This window comes from Salvelinus fontinalis, chromosome 37 (genome assembly GCF_029448725.1).
Source record: "Salvelinus fontinalis isolate EN_2023a chromosome 37, ASM2944872v1, whole genome shotgun sequence".
Lineage (NCBI taxonomy): Eukaryota > Metazoa > Chordata > Actinopteri > Salmoniformes > Salmonidae > Salvelinus > Salvelinus fontinalis.
This window is the reverse complement of record NC_074701.1, coordinates 3823862-3849499: the sequence shown is the minus strand read 5'-3', so window position 1 is coordinate 3849499 and position 25638 is coordinate 3823862. Positions and strand designations below refer to the sequence as shown.

Below are 25638 nucleotides of genomic sequence, written 5' to 3'. Positions count from 1 at the left end.
TTATTGGTGCTGGGTGCTGGGTTATTGGTGCTGGGTTATTGATGCTGGGTTATTGGTGCTGGGTTATTGATGCTGGGTTATTGGTGCTGGGTTATTGATGCTGGGTTATTGGTGCTGGGTTATTGATGCTGGGTTATTGGTGCTGGGTGCTGGGTTACTGGTGCTGGGTTATTGGTGCTGGGTTATTGGTGCTGGGTTATTGGTGCTGGGTGCTGGGTTATTGGTGCTGGGTGCTGGGTTATTGGTGCTGGGTTATTGGTGCTGGGTTATTGGTGCTGGGTGCTGGGTTATTGGTGCTGGGTTATTGGTGCTGGGTTATTGGTGCTGGGTTATTGGTGCTGGGTGCTGGGTTATTGGTGCTGGGTTATTGGTGCTGGGTTATTGGTGCTGGGTGTTGGGTTATTGGTGCTGGGTTATTGGTGCTGGGTTATTGGTGCTGGGTGCTGGGTGCTGGGTTATTGGTGCTGGGTTATTGGTGCTGGGTTATTGGTGCTGGGTTATTGGTGCTGGGTTATTGGTGCTGGGTTATTGGTGCTGGGTTATTGGTGCTGGGTGCTGGGTTATTGGTGCTGGGTTATTAGTGCTGGGTTATTGGTGCTGGGTTATTGGTGCTGGGTGCTGGGTTATTGGTGCTGGGTTATTAGTGCTGGGTTATTGGTGCTGGGTGCTGGGTTATTGGTGCTGGGTTATTGGTGCTGGGTTATTGGTGCTGGGTTATTGGTGCTGGGTGCTGGGTTATTGGTGCTGGGTGCTGGGTTATTGGTGCTGGGTTATTGGTGCTGGGTGCTGGGTTATTGGTGCTGGGTTATTGGTGCTGGGTTATTGGTGCTGGGTTATTGGTGCTGGGTGCTGGGTTATTGGTGCTGGGTTATTGGTGCTGGGTTATTGGTGCTGGGTGTTGGGTTATTGGTGCTGGGTTATTGGTGCTGGGTTATTGGTGCTGGGTTATGGGTGCTGGGTTATTGGTGCTGGGTTATTGGTGCTGGGTTATTGGTGCTGGGTTATTGGTGCTGGGTTATTGGTGCTGGGTTATTGGTGCTGGGTTACTGGTGCTGGGTTATGGGTGCTGGGTTATGGGTGCTGGGTTATTGGTGCTGGGTGCTGGGTTATTGGTGCTGGGTGCTGGGTTATTGGTGCTGGGTTATTGGTGCTGGGTTACTGGTGCTGGGTTATTGGTGCTGGGTTATGGGTGCTGGGTTATTGGTTCTGGGTTATTGGTGCTGGGTTATTGGTGCTGGGTTATTGGTGCTGGGTTATTGGTGCTGGGTTACTGGTGCTGGGTTATTGGTGCTGGGTTATGGGTGCTGGGTTATTGGTGCTGGGTTATTGGTGCTGGGTTATTGGTGCTGGGTTACTGGTGCTGGGTTACTGGTGCTGGGTGCTGGGTTATTGGTGCTGGGTTATTGGTGCTGGGTTATTGATGCTGGGTTATTGGTGCTGGGTTATTGGTGCTGGGTTATTGGTGCTGGGTTATTGATGCTGGGTTATTGGTGCTGGGTGCTGGGTTATTGGTGCTGGGTTATTGGTGCTGGGTGCTGGGTGCTGGGTTATTGGTGCTGGGTACTGGGTTATTGGTGCTGGGTTATTGATGCTGGGTTATTGGTGCTGGGTTATTGGTGCTGGGTTATTGGTGCTGGGTTATTGGTGCTGGGTTATTGGTGCTGGGTTATTGGTGCTGGGTGCTGGGTTATTGGTGCTGGGTTATTGGTGCTGGGTTATTGGTGCTGGGTTATTGGTGCTGGGTTATTGGTGCTGGGTTATTGGTGCTGGGTTATTGGTGCTGGGTGCTGGGTTATTGGTGCTGGGTTTTTGGTGCTGGGTTATTGGTGCTGGGTTATTGGTGCTGGGTGCTGGGTTATTGGTGCTGGGTTATTGGTGCTGGGTTATTGGTGCTGGGTTATTGGTGCTGGGTTATTGGTGCTGGGTTATTGGTGCTGGGTGCTGGGTTATGGGTGCTGGGTTATTGGTGCTGGGTTATTGGTGCTGGGTTATTGATGCTGGGTTATTGGTGCTGGGTTATTGGTGCTGGGTTATTGGTGCTGGGTTATTGGTGCTGGGTGCTGGGTTATTGGTGCTGGGTGCTGGGTTATTGGTGCTGGGTGCTGGGTTATTGGTGCTGGGTTATTGGTGTTGGGTTATTGGTGCTGGTGTTGGGTTATTGGTGTTGGGTTATTGGTGCTGGGTTATTGGTGCTGGGTGTTGGGTTATTGGTGCTGGGTTATTGGTGCTGGGTTATTGGTGCTGGGTTATTGGTGCTGGGTTATTGGTGCTGGGTTATTGGTACTGGGTTATTGGTGCTGGGTTATTGGTGCTGGGTTATTGGTGCTGGGTTATTGGTGCTGGGTGCTGGGTTATTGGTGCTGGGTTATTGGTGCTGGGTTATTGGTGCTGGGTTATTGGTGCTGGGTTATTGGTGCTGGGTGCTGGGTTATTGGTGCTGGGTTATTGGTGCTGGGTTATTGATGCTGGGTTATTGGTGCTGGGTTATTGGTGCTGGGTTATTGGTGCTGGGTTATTGGTGCTGGGTGCTGGGTTATTGGTGCTGGGTTATTGGTGCTGGGTTATTGGTGCTGGGTTATTGGTACTGGGTTATTGGTGCTGGGTTATTGGTACTGGGTTATTGGTGCTGGGTTATTGGTACTGGGTTATTGGTGCTGGGTTATTGATGCTGGGTTATATACAACCTATCTTGTTTAGTTATTCACACAGCCTTACTGGCTGGGTCTACAACCCAGGGTGTGTTCTGTCCAATATTGACCCAGTGCTGGGTTACTAAATAACCCAGGGTGTGTTCTGTCCAATATTGACCCAGTGCTGGGTTACTAAATAACCCAGGGTGTGTTCTGTCCAATATTGACCCAGTCCTGGGTTACTAAATAACCCAAATTGAGTTGGTTTTAATCCTGCATTTTTTTTAGATTGTGGAAGAATCAGCTAGACACTTCAGTATAAAGTCATTTTTAAGAGGAAACAGGAAGTTTTACTGGACGTCCACTTCCTTCTTCTCTGTCACCCATCCCTTTTCTTCTTCCTCTTTCCAGGTCTCCAGTAGTGGTTGAGGAGGTGGTCTGTCTGCACGCAGCATCCCACCCCCAGCATGGATGATCCTCCTGGGCCACAACCATCATACTCTTCCTCCCATCTCACTGGCTCCACCACCACCACCTCTCCTTCTCCTCCACCACCAAGTCTCTGAGGCTGAGTAAACCTAGCCGGGCCTCCACCACCCCACCATCACCCCACCACCACCCAGACCCAACCACCCCACCACCACAGTGGGTCTTCAGACCCAACCACCCAACCACCCCACCATCACCCCACCACCACCCAGACCCAACCACCCCCCCACCACAGTGGGTCTTCAGACCCAACCACCCCACCATCACCACCCCACCACCCAGACCCCATCACCCCACCATCACAGTGGGTCCTCAGACCTAGCCAGCCCACCATCACCCAGACCCAACCACCCCACCACCACAGTGGGTCTTCAGACCCAACCACCCAACCACCCCACCATCACCCCACCACCACCCAGACCCAACCACCCCCCCACCACAGTGGGTCTTCAGACCCAACCACCCCACCATCACCACCCCACCACCCAGACCCCATCACCCCACCATCACAGTGGGTCCTCAGACCTAGCCAGCCCACCATCACCCAGACCCAACCACCCCACCACCACAGTGGGTCTTCAGACCCAACCACCCAACCACCCAACCACCCCACCATCACCCCACCACCACCCAGACCCCATCACCTCACCATCACAGTGGGTCCTCAGACCTAGCCAGCCCACCATCACAGTGGGTCCTCAGACCTAGCCAGCCCACCATCACCCCACCACCCAGATCCCACCACCCCACCACCAAGACCCCACCACCCCAACACCACAGTGGGTCCTCAGACCTAGCCAGCCCACCATCACCCCACCTCTCTGTCACCATGACACACATGGACTACGAATACACCCTGTTGGGTTCCTCGATGGAGGACTACAGGAAGAGACCTCTGAAACTACAGGTGGACGACAGCCCCATGAGCCTGTTTGCCGTTCTGGAGGTAAAACGTGACCCTATCCATCTCCACCGACCATGGCCCTGGTGCACCCTGGGATGTGGTACGAGCACCCTGACCTGCTTCAGGAAGGTTAAACTGTACAGCTTCCTGTTCGGCCTCACCGTCATGTTCCTCATCATGGCTTCCTATATCCTCACTGGGGACAAGAAGGGCCTCCTCTTGACCCCGTCCCCGTATCATTTCTCTACGGTCCCTAACTCGGGGTCCGGGGCTGGGCCCTACCCCTTTAATGTGTCTTCTGCCAAGGACTATGCTACCATTAAACTGGTGGTGAAGAACATAGCGTCCAAGGTGGAGTTCAGTACGACTAGACAGCTGCCAGAACGTAAGGCACTAATACACAGTGAGCCACATGTAAGTACTGCACTGTAGTCTGTGTGTGTGTTTGTCTCTGTGTGTGTCTCTGTGTGTGTCTCTGTGTGTGTCTCTGTGTGTGTGTGTCTCTGTGTGTGTCTCTGTGTGTGTGTGTGTGCCTCTGTATGTGTCTCTGTGTGTGTGTGTCTCTGTGTGTGTGTGCCTCTGTATGTGTCTCTATGTGTGTGTGTGTGCCTCTGTATGTGTCTGTGTGTGTGTGTGTGTGTGTGTGTGTGTGTGTGTGTGTGTGTGTGTGTACATTATATTGATCTGTATCTTCATTAAAAGTCTCAGTAAAATAGAATTGTTGTAGATTGTTTGGAAAGTTTAAATATATTTACATTCACACCAGGTTCAAATAGAATATATATTTACATTCACACCAGGTTCAAATAGAATATATTTACATTCACACCAGGTTCAAATAGAATATATTTACGTTCACACCAGGTTCAAATAGAATATATTTACGTTCACACCAGGTTCAAATAGAATATATTTACATTCACACCAGGTTCAAATAGAATATATTTACATTCACACCAGGTTCAAATAGAAATAACTTTGATAACATTTCCTTATCATATTCTAGTTTTTCCAATTCGTTAGCCGAAATAACAATTGGCAACACATCCTTCTGAATCCAAACAAATCATTTAGGACCAAAACAACATCAGATAAGTGGAAGTCAGGGAGGAGCAGGATTGGCTGAACTCTGATGGTATTAACACGTGGGAGAAGGGGTTTGCTAGTTTGTTCTCAGGTAACGGAAAATGTGTCGTATCTTGAGGAATAATCGTGTAAAGACACATGTTCCCTGAAAACTAAACTGGAAAACACCATGTCAAAACCCTCTTGTTTTATTTGGATGTCAGAAACTGAACCTGCAGAATGTTTTAATTATGTTATAAATTAATTATATATGTTGTCAATTGGTGTAGAAGATGGAAACTAACGATCAATCAGACAGATAATGACTTGGTGTAGAAGATGGAGTCTAATGATCAACCAGACAGATAATGACTTGGTGTAGAAGATGGAGACTAATGATCAACCAGACAATCAGACAGATAATGACTTGGTGTAGAAGATGGAGACTAACGATCAACCTGACAATCAGACAGATAATGACTTGGTGTAGAAGATGGAGTCTAACGATCAACCAGACAATCAGACAGATAATGACTTGGTGTAGAAGATGGAGACTAATGATCAATCAGACAGATAATGAGTTGGTGTAGAAGATGGAGACTAATGATCAACCAGACAGATAATGACTTGGTGTAGAAGATGGAGACTAATGATCAACCAGAAAGATAATGACTTGGTGTAGAAGATGGAGTCTAATGATCAACCAGACAGATAATGACTTGGTGTAGAAGATGGAGACTAATGATCAACCAGACAATCAGACAGATAATGACTTGGTGTAGAAGATGGAGACTAACGACCAACCAGACAATCAGACAGATAATTTATTATTTTAGATAAACAGCTATTAATACAGAAATGTTTCAGTTTTGTTTTGGTGAAGAACTTTTTGAGATCCTTAGCAACTCTAAATATCTGGGTCTTTTTTAATTCATGAACATATGTACCTTTCAATACGCACATCATCTGTCCGACTCAGGAAGTAGAGCTCTGTCCGACTCAGGAAGTAGAGCTCTGTCCGACTCAGGAAGTAGAGCTCTGTCCGACTCAGGAAGTAGAGCTCCTGAGGGAGTTATAGGACAGACAAAACCACTCAAAGGTATTGGTTCTGCTCCGTACTCCAAACTGTATCCGACTGTGTCCTGTTCTGGACTATTCAGCAGGAGTGTGAGGTGCTAAGAGGTGTTTTAAATATGAACATGTCCATAACAGAGCAGTACGTTGCTTTTTAGGTGTCCACAAGTCGGCACCTACAGTTGTAATAACTGGGGACGTGGGCTGGGGAACCCTGTGAGGTAAGATGGAAGGCATGTATGGTGAGACAGGTGTGTGCCTTTACAAATCATGTCCAGTCAATTAAATGTACCACAGGTGGACTCCAATCAAGTTGTAGAAACATCTCAAGGATGATTAATGGAAACAGGATGCACCTGAGCTCAATTTCAAGTCTCATAGCAAAGGGTTTGAATACTTATGGAAATAAGCTATTTCTGCTTTTTATATATTGCAAATTTGCAAACATTTCTAAAAACCTGTTTTCGCTTTTGTCATTATGAGGTATTGTGTGTAGATTGCTGAGGATTTTATTTTATTGAATCCATTTTAGAATAAGGCTGTAACGTAACAAAATATGGATAAAGGGAAGGAGTCTGAATACTTTTCCGACTGCACAGTATATAGTGCACTACTTTGGTCCAGGGCCCTTAGTAACCTCTGGTCAAAACTAGTGCACTATGAAGGGAATAGGGTGCCAGCAGTGCACTATGAAGGGAGTAGGGTTCCATTTGGCATGCATGTAGCCTCACTCCACTGATTGGCTCTACCACTTCCTATTCCTGGCCCTGCCGTCTCACCTCAACGCCTGATTCAATTAAATCCTTAATGTTATAGATAATGGTTGGTGCCAAGGTTGTTCGAGCCGGCCCTGTTTGCATCACACCTAATTTCTTATTGAACAAGCTAATGAGAAAGGGACCGTGTTGCCGACACAATCAATACTACATCACCTCGCTGGCCAGTTAAAGAAACATACATTTATCGCACATTTCTCTCTCTCTCTCTCTCTCTCTCTCTCTCTCTCTCTCCCTCTCTCTCTCTGTCTCTCTCTCTCTCTCTCTCTCTCTCTCTCTCTCTCTCCCTCTCTCTCTCTGTCTCTCTCTCTCTCTCTCTCTCTCTCTCTCTCTCTCTCTCTCTCTCCCTCCCTCTCTCTCTCTGTCTCTCTCTCTCTCTCTCTCTCTCTCTGTCTCTCTCTCTCTCTCTACCTGTCTCTCTCTCCCTCTCTCTCTCTCTCTCTCTGTCTCTCTGTCTCTCTCTCTGTCTCTCTCTGTCTCTCTCTATATCTCTCTCTGTCTCTCTCTGTCTCTCTCTGTCTCTCTCTCTCTCTCTCTCTCTCTCTGTCTCTCTCTCTCTCTCTGTCTCTCTCTCTGTCTCTCTCTCTGTCTCTCTCTGTATCTCTCTCTGTATCTCTCTCTGTCTCTCTCTCTGTCTCTCTCTGTCTCTCAATTTCAATTCAATTCAAGGGGCTTTATTGGCATGGGAAACATGTGTTAACATTGCCAAAGCAAGTGAGGTAGATATTATACAAAAGTGAAATAAACAATACAAATTAACAGTAAACATTACACATACAGAAGTTTCAAAACAATAAAGACATTACAAATGTTATATTATATATATACAGTGTTGTAACAATGTACAAATGGTTAAAGCACACAAGTTAAAATAAATAAGCATAAATATGGGTTGTATTTACAGTGGTGTTTGTTCTTCACTGGTTGCCCTTTTCTTGTGGCAACAGGTCACGTATCTTGCTGCTGTGATGCACACTGTGGAATTTCTCCCAGTAGATATGGGAGTTTATCAAAATTGGATTTGTTTTCTAATTCTTTGTGGATCTGTGTAATCCGAGGGAAATATGTGTCTCTAATATGGTCATACATTGGGCAGGAGGTTAGGAAGTGCAGCTCGGTTTCCACCTCATTTTGTGGGCAGTGTGCACATAGCCTGTCTTCTCTTGAGAGCCATGTCTGCCTACGGCGGCCTTTCTCAATAGCAAGGCTATGCTCACTGAGTCTGTACATAGTCAAAGCTTTCCTTAAAGTTGGGTCAGTCACAGTGGTCAGGTATTCTGCCACTGTGTACTCTCTGTTTAGGGCCAAATAGCATTCTAGTTTGCTCTGTTTTTTTGTTAATTCTTTCCAATGTGTCAAGTAATTATCTTTTTGTTTTCTCATGATTTGGTTGGGTCTAATTGTGCTGTTGTCCTGGGGCTCTGTGGGGTGTGTTTGTGTTTGTGAACAGAGCCCTAGGACCAGCTTGCTTAGGGGACTCTTCTCCAGGTTCATCTCTCTGTAGGTGATGGCTTTGTTATGGAAGGTTTGGGAATCGCTTCCTTTTAGGTGGTTGTAGAATTTAACGGCTCTTTTCTGGATTTTGATAATTAGTGGGTATCGGCCTAATTCTGCTCTGCATGCATTATTTGGTGTTCTACGTTGTACACGGAGGATATTTTTGCAGAATTCTGCATGCAGAGTCTCAATTTGGTGTTTGTCCCATTTTGTGAAATCTTGGTTGGTGAGCGGACCCCAGACCTCACAACCATAAAGGGCAATGGGCTCTATGACTGATTCAAGTATTTTTAGCCAGATCCTAATTGGTATGTTGACATTTATGTTCCTTTTGATGGCATAGAAGGCCCTTCTTGCCTTGTCTCTCAGATCGTTCACAGCTTTGTGGAAGTTACCTGTGGTGCTGATGTTTAGGCCGAGGTATGTATAGTTTTTTGTGTGCTCTAGGGCAACGGTGTCTAGATGGAATTTGTGGTCCTGGTGACTGGACCTTTTTTGGAACACCATTATTTTGGTCTTACTGAGATTTACTGTCAGGGCCCAGTTCTGACAGAATCTGTGCAGAAGATCTAGGTGCTGCTGTAGGCCCTCCTTGGTTGGTGACAGAAGCACCAGATCATCAGCAAACAGTAGACATTTGACTTCGGATTCTAGTAGGGTGAGACCGGGTGCTGCAGACTGTTCTAGTGCCCGCGCCAATTCGTTGATATATATGTTGAAGAGGGTGGGGCTTAAGCTGCATCCCTGTCTCACCCCACGACCCTGTGTAAAGAAATGTGTGTGTTTTTTGCCAATTATAACCGCACACTTGTTGTTTGTGTACATGGATTTTATAATGTTGTATGTTTTACCCTCAACACCACTTTCCATCAATTTGTATAGCAGACCCTCATGCCAAATTGAGTCGAAGGCTTTTTTGAAATCAACAAAGCATGAGAAGACTTTGCCTTTGTTTTGGTTTGTTTGGTTGTCAATTAGGGTGTGTAGGGTGAATACATGGTCTGTTGTACGGTAATTTGGTAAAAAGCCAATTTGACATTTGCTCAGTACATTGTTTTCATTGAGGAAATGTACGAGTCTGCTGTTAATGATAATGCAGAGGATTTTACCAAGGTTACTGTTGACGCATATTCCACGGTAGTTATTGGGGTCAAATTTGTCTCCACTTTTGTGGATTGGGGTGATCAGTCCTTGGTTCCAAATATTGGGGAAGATGCCAGAGCTAAGGACGATGTTAAAAAGTTTTAGTATAGCCAATTGGAATTTGTTGTCTGTATATTTGATCATTTCATTAAGGATACCATCAACACCACAGGCCTTTTTGGGTTGGAGGGTTTTTATTTTGTCCTGTAACTCATTCAAGGTAATTGGAGAATCCAGTGGGTTCTGGTAGTCTTTAATAGTTGATTCTAGGATTTGTATTTGATCATGTATATGTTTTTGTTCTTTATTCTTTGTTATAGAGCCAAAAAGATTGGAGAAGTGGTTTACCCATACATCTCCATTTTGGATAGATAATTCTTCGTGTTGTTGTTTGTTTAGTGTTTTCCAATTTTCCCAGAATTGGTTAGAGTCTATGGATTCTTCAATTACATTGAGCTGATTTCTGACGTGCTGTTCCTTCTTTTTCCGTCTCTTTTTTTGTCTCTCTCTGTCTCTCTGTCTCTCTCTCTCTCTCTCTCTACCTGTCTCTCTCTCTCTGTATCTCTGTCTCTCTGTCTCTCTCTCTGTCTCTCTCTCTCTCTCTGTCTCTCTCTCTCTCTCTCTCTCTCTCTCTCTCTCTGTCTCTCTCTCTCTCTCTGTCTCTCTCTCTCTCTCTGTCTCTCTCTCTCTCTCTGTCTCTCTCTCTCTCTCTGTCTCTCTCTCTGTCTCTCTCTGTATCTCTCTCTGTCTCTCTCTGTCTCTCTCTCTCTCTCTCTCTCTCTACCCCTCTCTCTCTCTCTACCTGTCTCTCTCTCTCTCTCTCTCTCTCTCTCTCTCTCTCTCTGTCTCTCTCTCTCTCTGTATATCTGTCTCTCTGTCTATCTGTCTCTGAATGACTGATAGTGAGTGATTCAGCTCCATGGTTTAACAGTCCGTTTCTCTCGTCTCTACAGATGTTTTCCGTTATCCCCCACAAGTTTCTTCCCAACGTCAAGAACCCTTGTTGGTACGAGGAGCACACCGGGAATGTCACCAGGGACCCTTACAGGAAAAACCTTTACGCCCGTTACTCGCGCCGCTTCAGAACCGTGTTTGAGTACCTGAGGAAGGCTTTCCGAGAACACTTGTACCGCCGCGGGGGGAAACACTATCGCATGCGCTGCCTACCTTACTTCTACATCATAGGCCAGCCGAAGTGTGGCACCACAGACCTGTACGACAGGCTGCAGCTGCACCCGGAGGTCCGGTTCACCACCTTCAAAGAGCCTCACTGGTGGACCAGGAAGAGGTTTGGTGAGTTTTACTGGAGACACACACACACACACACACACACAGTCATACACACAGTCACACACACAGACACACACACACACAGTCACACACACACACACACACACACACACACACACACACACACACACACACACACACACACACACACACACACACACACACACACACACACACACACACACACACACACACACACACACACACACAGTCATACACACACACACACACACACACACACAGTCACACACACACAGTCACACACACACACACAGTCATACACACACACACAGTCACACACATACACACACACAGTCATACACACACACACAGTCACACACACACACACACACACACAATCACAAACACACACACACACAGTCACACACAGTCACACACACACACACACACACACACACACACACACACACACACACACACACACACACACACACACACACACACACACACACACACACACACAGTAGTTAACAGCTTAAACAGCTTTGCATGACCCTTGACCTTGCTGGAGCCGAGGAGGCTGGATGGTGTGTGTGTGTGGAGCTGAATAGGTATTACAGAACTAGATCAATTAATGGAGAGTTATCCAGATACACAGCATGAACTGGGTTGTGGGAATTATGTTCCACTTGAATGTTAATCAGGAAACCTCTTTCCTTCTTTCTTTACTTTCAGCTTGTAATGAGTATTTTACAGGGTATTTTACAGGGTATTTTACAGGGTATTTTACAGGGTTTTCAAGGTATGGTGCTTCTCAAGAAAACTGCATTCAGACAATTTTAGATGATAATGTTTCACAGTTTTATTTTTTATATAGTATATACAGAGCCTTCGGAAAGTATTCAGACCCTTTGACTTTTTCCACATTTTGTTACGTTACAGCCTTATTCTAAAATGGATTAAATAAAAAAAATACCCCATAATGACATCACAATATCCCATAGTGTCTAAGAAAAAAACACTATGGTTTTTAGACATTTTTGCAAAGTTATAAAAAATAATAAACTTAAATATCACATTTGCATAAGTATTCAGAGCCTTTACTCAGTACTTTGTTGAAGCACCTTTGCCAGCGATTACAGCCTCGAGTCTTCTTGGGTATGACGCTACAAGCTTGACACACCTGTATTTGGGGAGTTTCTCCCATTCTTCTCTGCAGATCCTCTCAAGCTCTGTCAGGTTGGATGGGGAGCGTCGCTGCACAGCTATTTTCAGGTCTCTTCAGAGATGTTAGATCGGGTTCAAGTCCAGGCTCTGGCTGGGCCCCTCAAGGACATTCAGAAACTTGTCCCAAAGCCGCTCCTGTGTTGTCTTGGCTGTGTGTTTAGGGTTGTTGTCCTGTTGGAAGGTTAACCTTTACCCCAGTCTGAGGTCCTGAGTGCTCTGGAGCAGGTTTTCATCAAGGATCTCTCTGTACTTTGCTCCGTTTATCTTTCCCTCGATCCTGACTAGTCTCCTTATGTAAATAAGGTATTTATGTTTAGTTTTTTTCATAAATTTGCAAACATTTATAAAAACCAGTTTATATTTATATTATATTAAAAACCAGTACTTTATATACTATATACTGTATATACTATGTACTGTATATACTGTATATACTATGTATGCCAGGTCCAGGTGTGACATAAGCGGGCCCCTGACCCCCAAAAAGAAGATTAGCCATGTCAGCTAACAATTTTTACACCTAAACATGTAGTAATCATGGCCGAATACCGACCGGGGGGCCCTGACCCCCCCCCCCCCCCCATTGATTTCTAACTCAAATATCATATTAACATGGCATAAGTCATATTTATTTTTCTAGAATTGCAAGATATTTGCTTTAAAACGTTTACGTTTCATTCCACCATCAAGAAGGGGGGTGACATTAAAATGTTTTGCTGTGAGGTGGGGGGCCCCCCAAACCAAATCTTGCTTAGGGCCCCCAAAAGGCTAGAGCCAACCCTGGCACCATCACTGCCCTTACTTTGGGGATGTGGCCAAAGCCACTAAAAACGGACAGAGCAGTCCATTAGTCTTTGAAGCCCTATTGCAATGTGCCGTGCAGGTGTGTGTTTCTCTGGATAAGAGTATCTGCGGGGGGGGGTGTATGTGTGTGTATGTGCCTTGCGGGTGTGTGTGTGTATGTGCCTTGCGGGTGTGTGTCTCCCGGGTGGCGTAGTGGTCTAGGGCACTAGACCACTACAGTGTCTACAGTGCTAGCTGCGCCACCAGAGTCTCTGGGTTCGCGCCCAGGCTCTGTCGCAGCCGGCCGCGACCGAGAGGTCCGTGGGGCGACGCACAATTGGCATAGCGTCGTCCGGGTTAGGGAGGGTTTTGCCGGTAGGGATATCCTTGTCTCAGTATGTAAATGTAATAAAATGTAAAAATGTAAAATGTATGCACTCTACTGTAAGTCGCTCTGGATAAGAGCTTCTGCTAAATGACTAAAATGTAAATGTAAATGTAATGTACGTGGAGTATAAATAAACCCACGGTTTCCTGTTGTTTCCTGTTGTGGTGGTATTTAGATATCCTGTCAAACGCTACAGTACAAACCCAACAGTCTGTGTGTGTGTGTGTGTAGAGGTGGAAGTTATACACACAGGGCCTTGATAGTCTGTTCTCCTGTTATTAACACAGGGCCTTGATAGTCTGTTCTCCTGTTATTAACACAGGGCCTTGATAGTCTGTTCTCCTGTTATTAACACAGGGCCTTGATAGTCTGTTATTAACACAGGGCCTTGATAGTCTGTTATTAACAAAGGGCCTTGATAGTCTGTTATTAACACAGGGCCTTGATAGTCTGTTATTAACACAGGGCCTTGATAGTCTGTTATTAACACAGGGCCTTGATAGTCTGTTATTAACACAGGGCCTTGATAGTCTGTTATTAACACAGGGCCTTGATAGTCTGTTATTAACACAGGGCCTTGATAGTCTGTTATTAACACAGGGCCTTGATAGTCTGTTATTAACACAGGGCCTTGATAGTCTGTTCTCCTGTTATTAACACAGGGCCTTGATAGTCTGTTATTAACACAGGGCCTTGATAGTCTGTTATTAACACAGGGCCTTGATAGTCTGTTCTCCTGTTATTAACACAGGGCCTTGATAGTCTGTTATTAACACAGGGCCTTGATAGTCTGTTATTAACACAGGGCCTTGATAGTCTGTTATTAACACAGGGCCTTGATAGTCTGTTCTCCTGTTATAAACACAGGGCCTTGATAGTCTGTTATTAACACAGGGCCTTGATAGTCTGTTATTAACACAGGGCCTTGATAGTCTGTTATTAACACAGGGCCTTGATAGTCTGTTATCCTGTTATTAACACAGGGCCTTGATAGTCTGTTCTCCTGTTATTAACACAGGGCCTTGATAGTCTGTTATTAACACAGGGCCTTGATAGTCTGTTCTCCTGTTATTAACACAGGGCCTTGATAGTCTGTTATTAACACAGGGCCTTGATAGTCTGTTATTAACACAGGGCCTTGATAGTCTGTTATTAACACAGGGCCTTGATAGTCTGTTCTCCTGTTATTAACACAGGGCCTTGATAGTCTGTTATTAACACAGGGCCTTGATAGTCTGTTATTAACACAGGGCCTTGATAGTCTGTTCTCCTGTTATTAACACAGGGCCTTGATAGTCTGTTCTCCTGTTATAAACACAGGGCCTTGATAGTCTGTTATTAACACAGGGCCTTGATAGTCTGTTATTAACACAGGGCCTTGATAGTCTGTTATTAACACAGGGCCTTGATAGTCTGTTATCCTGTTATTAACACAGGGCCTTGATAGTCTGTTCTCCTGTTATTAACACAGGGCCTTGATAGTCTGTTATTAACACAGGGCCTTGATAGTCTGTTCTCCTGTTATTAACACAGGGCCTTGATAGTCTGTTCTCCTGTTATTAACACAGGGCCTTGATAGTCTGTTATTAACACAGGGCCTTGATAGTCTGTTATTAACACAGGGCCTTGATAGTCTGTTATCCTGTTATTAACACAGGGCCTTGATAGTCTGTTATTAACACAGGGCCTTGATAGTCTGTTATTAACACAGGGCCTTGATAGTCTGTTCTCCTGTTATTAACACAGGGCCTTGATAGTCTGTTATTAACACAGGGCCTTGATAGTCTGTTATTAACACAGGGCCTTGATAGTCTGTTCTCCTGTTATTAACACAGGGCCTTGATAGTCTGTTATTAACACAGGGCCTTGATAGTCTGTTATTAAAACAGGGCCTTGATAGTCTGTTATTAAAACAGGGCCTTGATAGTCTGTTCTCCTGTTATTAACACAGGGCCTTGATAGTCTGTTATTAACACAGGGCCTTGATAGTCTGTTCTCCTGTTATTAACACAGGGCCTTGATAGTCTGTTCTCCTGTTATTAACACAGGGCCTTGATAGTCTGTTCTCCTGTTATTAACACAGGGCCTTGATAGTCTGTTCTCCTGTTATTAACACAGGGCCTTGATAGTCTGTTATTAACACAGGGCCTTGATAGTCTGTTATTAACACAGGGCCTTGATAGTCTGTTCTCCTGTTATTAACACAGGGCCTTGATAGTCTGTTATTAACACAGGGCCTTGATAGTCTGTTCTCCTGTTATTAACACAGGGCCTTGATAGTCTGTTATTAACACAGGGCCTTGATAGTCTGTTATCCTGTTATTAACACAGGGCCTTGATAGTCTGTTCTCCTGTTATTAACACAGGGCCTTGATAGTCTGTTCTCCTGTTATAAACACAGGGCCTTGATAGTCTGTTATCCTGTTATTAACACAGGGCCTTGATAGTCTGTTCTCCTGTTATTAACACAGGGCCTTGATAGTCTGTTCTCCTGTTATTAACACAGGGCCTTGATAGTCTGTTATTAACACAGGGCCTTGATAGTCTGTTATTAACACAGGGCCTTGATAGTCTGTTATTAACACAGGGCCTTGATAGTCTGTTATTAACACAGGGCCTTGATAGTCTGTTATCCTGTTATTAACACAGGGCCTTGATAGTCTGTTCTCCTGTTATTAACACAGGGCCTTGATAGTCTGTTATTAACACAGGGCCTTGATAGTCTGTTATTAACACAGGGCCTTGATAGTCTGTTCTCCTGTTATTAACACAGGGCCTTGATAGTCTGTTCTCCTGTTATAAACACAGGGCCTTGATAGTCTGTTCTCCTGTTATTAACACAGGGCCTTGATAGTCTGTTCTCCTGTTATTAACACAGGGCCTTGATAGTCTGTTATTAACACAGGGCCTTGATAGTCTGTTCTCCTGTTATTAACACAGGGCCTTGATAGTCTGTTCTCCTGTTATAAACACAGGGCCTTGATAGTCTGTTATTAACACAGGGCCTTGATAGTCTGTTCTCCTGTTATTAACACAGGGCCTTGATAGTCTGTTATTAGCACAGGGCCTTGATAGTCTGTTATTAACACAGGGCCTTGATAGTCTGTTATTAACACAGGGCCTTGATAGTCTGTTATCCTGTTATTAACACAGGGCCTTGATAGTCTGTTCTCCTGTTATTAACACAGGGCCTTGATAGTCTGTTATTAACACAGGGCCTTGATAGTCTGTTCTCCTGTTATTAACACAGGGCCTTGATAGTCTGTTATTAACACAGGGCCTTGATAGTCTGTTCTCCTGTTATTAACACAGGGCCTTGATAGTCTGTTATTAACACAGGGCCTTGATAGTCTGTTATTAACACAGGGCCTTGATAGTCTGTTCTCCTGTTATTAACACAGGGCCTTGATAGTCTGTTATTAACACAGGGCCTTGATAGTCTGTTCTCCTGTTATTAACACAGGGCCTTGATAGTCTGTTATTAACACAGGGCCTTGATAGTCTGTTATCCTGTTATTAACACAGGGCCTTGATAGTCTGTTATTAACACAGGGCCTTGATAGTCTGTTATTAACACAGGGCCTTGATAGTCTGTTATCCTGTTATTAACACAGGGCCTTGATAGTCTGTTATTAACACAGGGCCTTGATAGTCTGTTATTAACACAGGGCCTTGATAGTCTGTTATTAACACAGGGCCTTGATAGTCTGTTCTCCTGTTATTAACACAGGGCCTTGATAGTCTGTTATTAACACAGGGCCTTGATAGTCTGTTATTAACACAGGGCCTTGATAGTCTGTTATTAACACAGGGCCTTGATAGTCTGTTATCCTGTTATTAACACAGGGCCTTGATAGTCTGTTCTCCTGTTATTAACACAGGGCCTTGATAGTCTGTTCTCCTGTTATTAACACAGGGCCTTGATAGTCTGTTATTAACACAGGGCCTTGATAGTCTGTTATTAACACAGGGCCTTGATAGTCTGTTCTCCTGTTATTAACACAGGGCCTTGATAGTCTGTTATTAACACAGGGCCTTGATAGTCTGTTCTCCTGTTATTAACACAGGGCCTTGATAGTCTGTTATTAACACAGGGCCTTGATAGTCTGTTATCCTGTTATTAACACAGGGCCTTGATAGTCTGTTCTCCTGTTATTAACACAGGGCCTTGATAGTCTGTTCTCCTGTTATAAACACAGGGCCTTGATAGTCTGTTATCCTGTTATTAACACAGGGCCTTGATAGTCTGTTCTCCTGTTATTAACACAGGGCCTTGATAGTCTGTTCTCCTGTTATTAACACAGGGCCTTGATAGTCTGTTATTAACACAGGGCCTTGATAGTCTGTTATTAACACAGGGCCTTGATAGTCTGTTATTAACACAGGGCCTTGATAGTCTGTTATTAACACAGGGCCTTGATAGTCTGTTATCCTGTTATTAACACAGGGCCTTGATAGTCTGTTCTCCTGTTATTAACACAGGGCCTTGATAGTCTGTTATTAACACAGGGCCTTGATAGTCTGTTATTAACACAGGGCCTTGATAGTCTGTTCTCCTGTTATTAACACAGGGCCTTGATAGTCTGTTCTCCTGTTATAAACACAGGGCCTTGATAGTCTGTTCTCCTGTTATTAACACAGGGCCTTGATAGTCTGTTCTCCTGTTATTAACACAGGGCCTTGATAGTCTGTTATTAACACAGGGCCTTGATAGTCTGTTCTCCTGTTATTAACACAGGGCCTTGATAGTCTGTTCTCCTGTTATAAACACAGGGCCTTGATAGTCTGTTATTAACACAGGGCCTTGATAGTCTGTTCTCCTGTTATTAACACAGGGCCTTGATAGTCTGTTATTAGCACAGGGCCTTGATAGTCTGTTATTAACACAGGGCCTTGATAGTCTGTTATTAACACAGGGCCTTGATAGTCTGTTATCCTGTTATTAACACAGGGCCTTGATAGTCTGTTCTCCTGTTATTAACACAGGGCCTTGATAGTCTGTTATTAACACAGGGCCTTGATAGTCTGTTCTCCTGTTATTAACACAGGGCCTTGATAGTCTGTTATTAACACAGGGCCTTGATAGTCTGTTCTCCTGTTATTAACACAGGGCCTTGATAGTCTGTTATTAACACAGGGCCTTGATAGTCTGTTATTAACACAGGGCCTTGATAGTCTGTTCTCCTGTTATTAACACAGGGCCTTGATAGTCTGTTATTAACACAGGGCCTTGATAGTCTGTTCTCCTGTTATTAACACAGGGCCTTGATAGTCTGTTATTAACACAGGGCCTTGATAGTCTGTTATCCTGTTATTAACACAGGGCCTTGATAGTCTGTTATTAACACAGGGCCTTGATAGTCTGTTATTAACACAGGGCCTTGATAGTCTGTTATCCTGTTATTAACACAGGGCCTTGATAGTCTGTTATTAACACAGGGCCTTGATAGTCTGTTATTAACACAGGGCCTTGATAGTCTGTTATTAACACAGGGCCTTGATAGTCTGTTCTCCTGTTATTAACACAGGGCCTTGATAGTCTGTTATTAACACAGGGCCTTGATAGTCTGTTATTAACACAGGGCCTTGATAGTCTGTTATTAACACAGGGCCTTGATAGTCTGTTCTCCTGTTATTAACACAGGGCCTTGATAGTCTGTTATTAACACAGGGCCTTGATAGTCTGTTATTAACACAGGGCCTTGATAGTCTGTTATTAACACAGGGCCTTGATAGTCTGTTATTAACACAGGGCCTTGATAGTCTGTTATTAACACAGGGCCTTGATAGTCTGTTATCCTGTTTAAACACAGGGCCTTGATAGTCTGTTCTCCTGTTATTAACACAGGGCCTTGATAGTCTGTTCTCCTGTTATTAACACAGGGCCTTGATAGTCTGTTATTAACACAGGGCCTTGATAGTCTGTTCTCCTGTTATAAACACAGGGCCTTGATAGTCTGTTATTAACACAGGGCCTTGATAGTCTGTTCTCCTGTTATTAACACAGGGCCTTGATAGTCTGTTCTCCTGTTATTAACACAGGGCCTTGATAGTCTGTTCTCCTGTTATTAACACAGGGCCTTGATAGTCTGTTATTAACACAGGGCCTTGATAGTCTGTTATTAACACAGGGCCTTGATAGTCTGTTATTAACACAGGGCCTTGATAGTCTGTTCTCCTGTTATTAACACAGGGCCTTGATAGTCTGTTATCCTGTTATTAACACAGGGCCTTGATAGTCTGTTCTCCTGTTATTAACACAGGGCCTTGATAGTCTGTTCTCCTGTTATAAACACAGGGCCTTGATAGTCTGTTATTAACACAGGGCCTTGATAGTCTGTTATCCTGTTATTAACACAGGGCCTTGATAGTCTGTTCTCCTGTTATTAACACAGGGCCTTGATAGTCTGTTATTAACACAGGGCCTTGATAGTCTGTTATTAACACAGGGCCTTGATAGTCTGTTATTAACACAGGGCCTTGATAGTCTGTTATTAACACAGGGCCTTGATAGTCTGTTCTCCTGTTATTAACACAGGGCCTTGATAGTCTGTTATTAACACAGGGCCTTGATAGTCTGTTATACACACAGGGCCTTGATAGTCTGTTCTCCTGTTATTAACACAGGGCCTTGATAGTCTGTTATTAACACAGGGCCTTGATAGTCTGTTATTAACACAGGGCCTTGATAGTCTGTTATTAACACAGGGCCTTGATAGTCTGTTATTAACACAGGGCCTTGATAGTCTGTTATTAACACAGGGCCTTGATAGTCTGTTATTAACACAGGGCCTTGATAGTCTGTTATTAACACAGGGCCTTGATAGTCTGTTATTAACACAGGGCCTTGATAGTCTGTTATTAACACAGGGCCTTGATAGTCTGTTATTAACACAGGGCCTTGATAGTCTGTTATTAACACAGGGCCTTGATAGTCTGTTCTCCTGTTATTAACACAGGGCCTTGATAGTCTGTTATTAACACAGGGCCTTGATAGTCTGTTATTAACACAGGGCCTTGATAGTCTGTTATTAACACAGGGCCTTGATAGTCTGTTATTAACACAGGGCCTTGATAGTCTGTTATCCTGTTATTAACACAGGGCCTTGATAGTCTGTTCTCCTGTTATTAACACAGGGCCTTGATAGTCTGTTCTCCTGTTATTAACACAGGGCCTTGATAGTCTGTTATTAACACAGGGCCTTGATAGTCTGTTCTCCTGTTATTAACACAGGGCCTTGATAGTCTGTTATCCTGTTATTAACACAGGGCCTTGATAGTCTGTTATCCTGTTATTAACACAGGGCCTTGATAGTCTGTTCTCCTGTTATTAACACAGGGCCTTGATAGTCTGTTATTAACACAGGGCCTTGATAGTCTGTTCTCCTGTTATTAACACAGGGCCTTGATAGTCTGTTCTCCTGTTATTAACACAGGGCCTTGATAGTCTGTTATTAACACAGGGCCTTGATAGTCTGTTATCCTGTTATAAACACAGATTTAATAACCTGTTCTCCTGTTATAAACACAGAGATTTAATAACCTGTTCTCCTGTTATAAACACAGAGATTTAATAACCTGTTCTCCTGTTATAAACACAGATTTAATAACCTGTTCTCCTGTTATAAACATATTTAATAACCTGTTGTCCTGTTATAAACACAGTTTATTTGATAGCCTGTTGTCCTGTTATAAACACAGTTTATTTGATAGCCTGGTGTCCTGTTATAAACACGGAGATTTAATAACCTGTTCTCCTGTTATAAACACAGATTTAATAACCTGTTCTCCTGTTATAAACACAGATTTAATAACCTGTTCTCCTGTTATAAACACAGATTTAATAACCTGTTCTCCTGTTATAAACACAGATTTAATAACCTGTTCTCCTGTTATAAACACAGATTTAATAACCTGTTCTCCTGTTATAAACACAGAGATTTAATAACCTGTTCTCCTGTTATAAACACAGAGATTTAATAACCTGTTCTCCTGTTATAAACACGGAGATTGTCACACCCTGGCCTTAGTTATCTTTGTTTTCTTAATTATTTTAGTTAGGTCAGGGTGTGACATGGGGAATGTATGTGTTTTTTGTAGTGTCTAGGGTGGTTGTAAGGGTTAGGGGGTTTATTAGAGTAGTTGGGTTTATGTTTAGTATAGAAGTCTAGCTGTGTCTATGGTTGCCTGAAGGGTTCTCAATCAGAGACAGATGTCATTAATTGTCTCTGATTGGGAGCCATATTTAAGGCAGCCATAGGCACTAGGTTTTTTTGTGGGTAATTGTCTGTGTCTATGTGTAGTGTTTGTGTCAGTACTATCTAGATTTATAGCTTCACGGTCGTCTGTTTGTTGTTTTGTTTCGTTTTCCCTCTGATAATAAAGAGAAGATGTATTTTTCACGCGCTGCGCCTTGGTCCTCTCTCTCTCCCTTTGACGATCGTGACAGAGATTTAATAACCTGTTGTCCTGTTATAAACACAGTTTCTTTAATAACCTGTTCTCCTGTTATAAAAACGGAGATTTAATAACCTGTTCTCCTGTTATAAACACGGAGATTTAATAACCTGTTCTCCTGTTATAAACACAGAGATTTAATAACCTGTTCTCCTGTTATAAACACAGAGATTTAATAACCTGTTCTCCTGTTATAAACACAGATTTAATAACCTGTTCTCCTGTTATAAACACAGTTTCTTTGATAGCCTGTTGTCCTGTTATAAACACAGAGATTTAATAACCTGTTCTCCTGTTATAAACACAGAGATTTAATAACCTGTTCTCCTGTTATAAACACAGAGATTTAATAACCTGTTCTCCTGTTATAAACACAGAGATTTAATAACCTGTTCTCCTGTTATAAACACAGATTTAATAACCTGTTCTCCTGTTATAAACACAGATTTAATAACCTGTTCTCCTGTTATAAACACAGAGATTTAATAACCTGTTCTCCTGTTATAAACACGGAGATTTAATAACCTGTTCTCCTGTTATAAACACAGATTTAATAACCTGTTCTCCTGTTATAAACACAGAGATTTAATAACCTGTTCTCCTGTTATAAACACGGAGATTTAATAACCTGTTCTTCTGTTATAAACACGGAGATTTAATAACCTGTTCTCCTGTTATAAACACAGTTTCTTTGATAGCCTGTTGTCCTGTTATAAACACAGTTTCTTTGATAGCCTGGTGTCCTGTTATAAACACAGTTTCTTTGATAGCCTGGTGTCCTGTTATAAACACAGTTTCTTTGATAGCCTGTTGTCCTGTTATAAACCCAGAGATTTAATAACCTGTTCTCCTGTTATAAACACAGAGATTTAATAACCTGTTCTCCTGTTATAAACACAGAGATTTAATAACCTGTTCTCCTGTTATAAACACGGAGATTTAATAACCTGTTCTCCTGTTATAAACACGGAGATTTAATAACCTGTTCTCCTGTTATAAACACAGAGATTTAATAACCTGTTCTCCTGTTATAAACACAGTTTCTTTGATAGCCTGTTGTCCTGTTTGACAGATCTGGGGGCGTTGGAGAATGTGTTGAGTTCATCGCTCTGTGTATGACTCTATCATGTGCTGTTCTCTCCATGTGCCTCTGTAATGGTGAAAGCCTAGCAGCCGCCACAGATGGGACGATATGGGAAGTTATAGCCGTGTGGAAACAGAACGGGGAGTCATGGTGAAATCCCAGTTGACCTGAATGAGAAACTGGTTCTAGAAAATCTCTTCAAAACAGGAAATGAGATTTGCAGCTTTTGGCTTTTGTTCTATTTGTTTCCTTTAGTTGTAGTTCCGTTCACGCTCCAACCCTGTGTGTGTGTGTGTGTGTGTGTGGTCTGGTTCAGGACTCTGAGTTATTGTGGTCTTTAGTTAGACTCGTCCTCTTCCTCCCCCCCTCTCTCTCTTCCGACCCCCTCTCTCTCTCTCCCTCTTCCTCTCTCTCTCTCCCTCCTCTCTCTCTCTCCCTCCTCTCTCTCTCTCTCTCTCTCTCTCTCTCACCCCCTCTCTCTCTCTCTCTCTCTCTCTCTCTCTCTCTCTCTCTCTCTCTCTCTCTCTCTCTCTCTCTCCCTCTCCTTCTCTCTCTCTCTCCCCCCCCTCCCACCTCTTTCTCCCCCCCTCCCTCCTCCTCTCTCTCTCTCTTTCCTCCCCTCTCTCTCTCTCTCTCTCTTTCCTCCCCTCTCTCTCTCTCTCTCTCATTCTATCTCGCTCTCTCCCCCTCTCTCCTTCTCTCTCTTTTTCCTTCTCTCTCTTCTCTCTCCTCTTTCTCTCTCTACTATAATGTAATTTTAGTGTTAGCATCTGGCCCATGTATACAGCTCAGTTTTGCCTCCAGGGCAGGACTCATGACAATAACGTCAACCTGCTAACGAGACTGTGCACTGCAACCGAGCATCAGGAAACTAGCATTGTTAGCCAGGGACACTTAAACTGATAAACCCTACATTGTGGTGAGGATTTACAATTCAAGGTGTTTATTGTTTAACAGGGTAGTGGTTTATACTGTCGAACCACAAAGCCTCTAATCCTGAGGTCAGCCTCTAATCCTGGTGAAAACTAACAGCCGTTTTATACTGTATAAAGCCTCTAATCCTGGGGGAAACTAACAGCCGTTTTATACTGTATAAAGCCTCTAATCCTGGGGGAAACTAACAGTGGTTTTATACTGTATAAAGCCTCTAATCCTGGGGGAAACTAACAGCTGTTTTATACTGTATAAAGCCTCTAATCCTGGGGAAAACTAACTGTAGTGTCATATTGTGTATATAAAGGTCTCTAATTCTGAGGTCAGCCTCTAATCCTGGGGAAAACTAACTGCCGTGTTATACTGTATGTATATCTCTCAAATGGAACCCTTTTCCCAATAGACTCTTGTCAAAAGTAGTGCACTACCTAGGGGGAAAGGATTCCATTTGGAACGCCTCCTATGTGTATAATCATATCAGTCTGCTGATAACAGTGAACCAGTATCTCACCTGGCCCTGCGACTCTCAGGCTATAGCCTGGTATTTCTGTGTCACTGTGACGAGAAACAGACAGATGTTCCTGTATAGATCAAGCTGACCCTGTGGGTTTACGTGAAGCACAACATGTCAGGTAGTGCTTTGATTTGGACTAAAACTGTCGACCCGCTGAGCGGTTTTACTATCTATGAATGACTTGAGGAGAGTGACATTTACTAACGTTGCGTTCTCCCTCTTTTTTTCTCTTTCTCTCTCTCTATCATTCTTTGTCTATCGTTCTCTTTTGTTCTCCCGCCGTTCCCTCCCTCCGTCTCCCCTCTCTCCTCCCTCCCTCTCCTCACTCCCTCTCTCCTCTCTTCCTCCATCTCTCCCTCCCTCCCTCACTCTCTCCTCCCTCTCTCCTCCCTCCTCCCTCCCTCCCTCTCTCCTCCCTCCTCCCTTCCTCCCTCTCTCCTCCCTCCTCCCTTCCTCCCTCTCTCCTCCCTCCTCCCTTCCTCCCTCTCTCCTCCGTCCTCCCTTCCTCCCTCTCTCCTCCCTCCTCCCTCCCTCCCTCTCTCCTCCCTCTATCCTCCCTCCCTCCATCTCTCCCTCCCTCCATCTCTCCCTCCCTCCCTCTCTCCTCCCTCCTCCCTTCCTCCCTCTCTCCTCCCTCCTCCCTCCCTCCCTCCTCCCTCCTCCCTTCCTCCCTCTCTCCTCCCTCCCTCCCTCTCTCCTCCCTCTATCCTCCCTCCCTCCCTCTCTCCTCCCTCTCTCCTCCCTCCTCCCTCCCTCACTCTCTCCTCCCTCCTCCCTCCCTCCCTCTCTCCTCCCTCCTCCCTCCCTCCCTCTCTCCTCCCTCCATCTCTCCCTCCATCTCTCCCTCCCTCTCTCCTCCCTCCATCTCTCCCTCCCTCTCTCCTCCCTCTCTCCTCCCTCCATCTCTCCCTCCCTCTCTCCTCCCTCCTCCCTCCCTCCCTCTCTCCTCCCTCCTCCCTCCCTCCTCTCTCCCTCCATCTCTCCTCCCTCTATCCTCCCTAAATCTCTCCTCCCTCTCTCCTTCCTCCATCTCTCCTCCCTCTCTCCTCCCTCTATTCCCTCCCTCCCTGCCTCCTCCCTCTATCCTCCCTCCATCTCTCTCCTCCCTCTCTCCCTCCCTCCCTCCAGGTATAATCCGTCTGAGTGAGGGGTTCCACGACCGTTACCCAGTAGAAGACTATTTGGATCTGTTTGACCTGGCAGCCTATCAGATCCAAGACAACCTGATGGGAAACGCCCACTCCGGAGCCCCAGAGCAACACAACATCATCATAGGTAACACACCTGTAATATCAACATCATCATAATACACACCTGTAATATCAACATCATCATAGGTAACACACCTGTAATATCAACATCATCATAGGTAACCCACCTGTAATATCAACATCATCATAGGTAACACACCTGTAATATCAAC

General features: G+C 44.4%; 1 protein-coding gene across 2 annotated transcripts in view; it reads left to right on the top strand.

Moving 5' to 3' along the window:
- The window catches only part of LOC129835989 (carbohydrate sulfotransferase 15-like), a 172093-nt gene that overhangs the window by 102336 nt on the left and 44119 nt on the right, over positions 1-25638 (top strand). For both annotated transcript variants that reach the window (XM_055901703.1, XM_055901704.1), the window contains exons 2-4: positions 3042-4437; positions 10532-10871; positions 25344-25490. In XM_055901703.1, the coding sequence (XP_055757678.1) occupies positions 3949-4437; positions 10532-10871; positions 25344-25490 (976 nt within the window). In that variant the 5' untranslated portion in view covers positions 3042-3948. The remainder of the gene's footprint in view (positions 1-3041; positions 4438-10531; positions 10872-25343; positions 25491-25638) is intronic.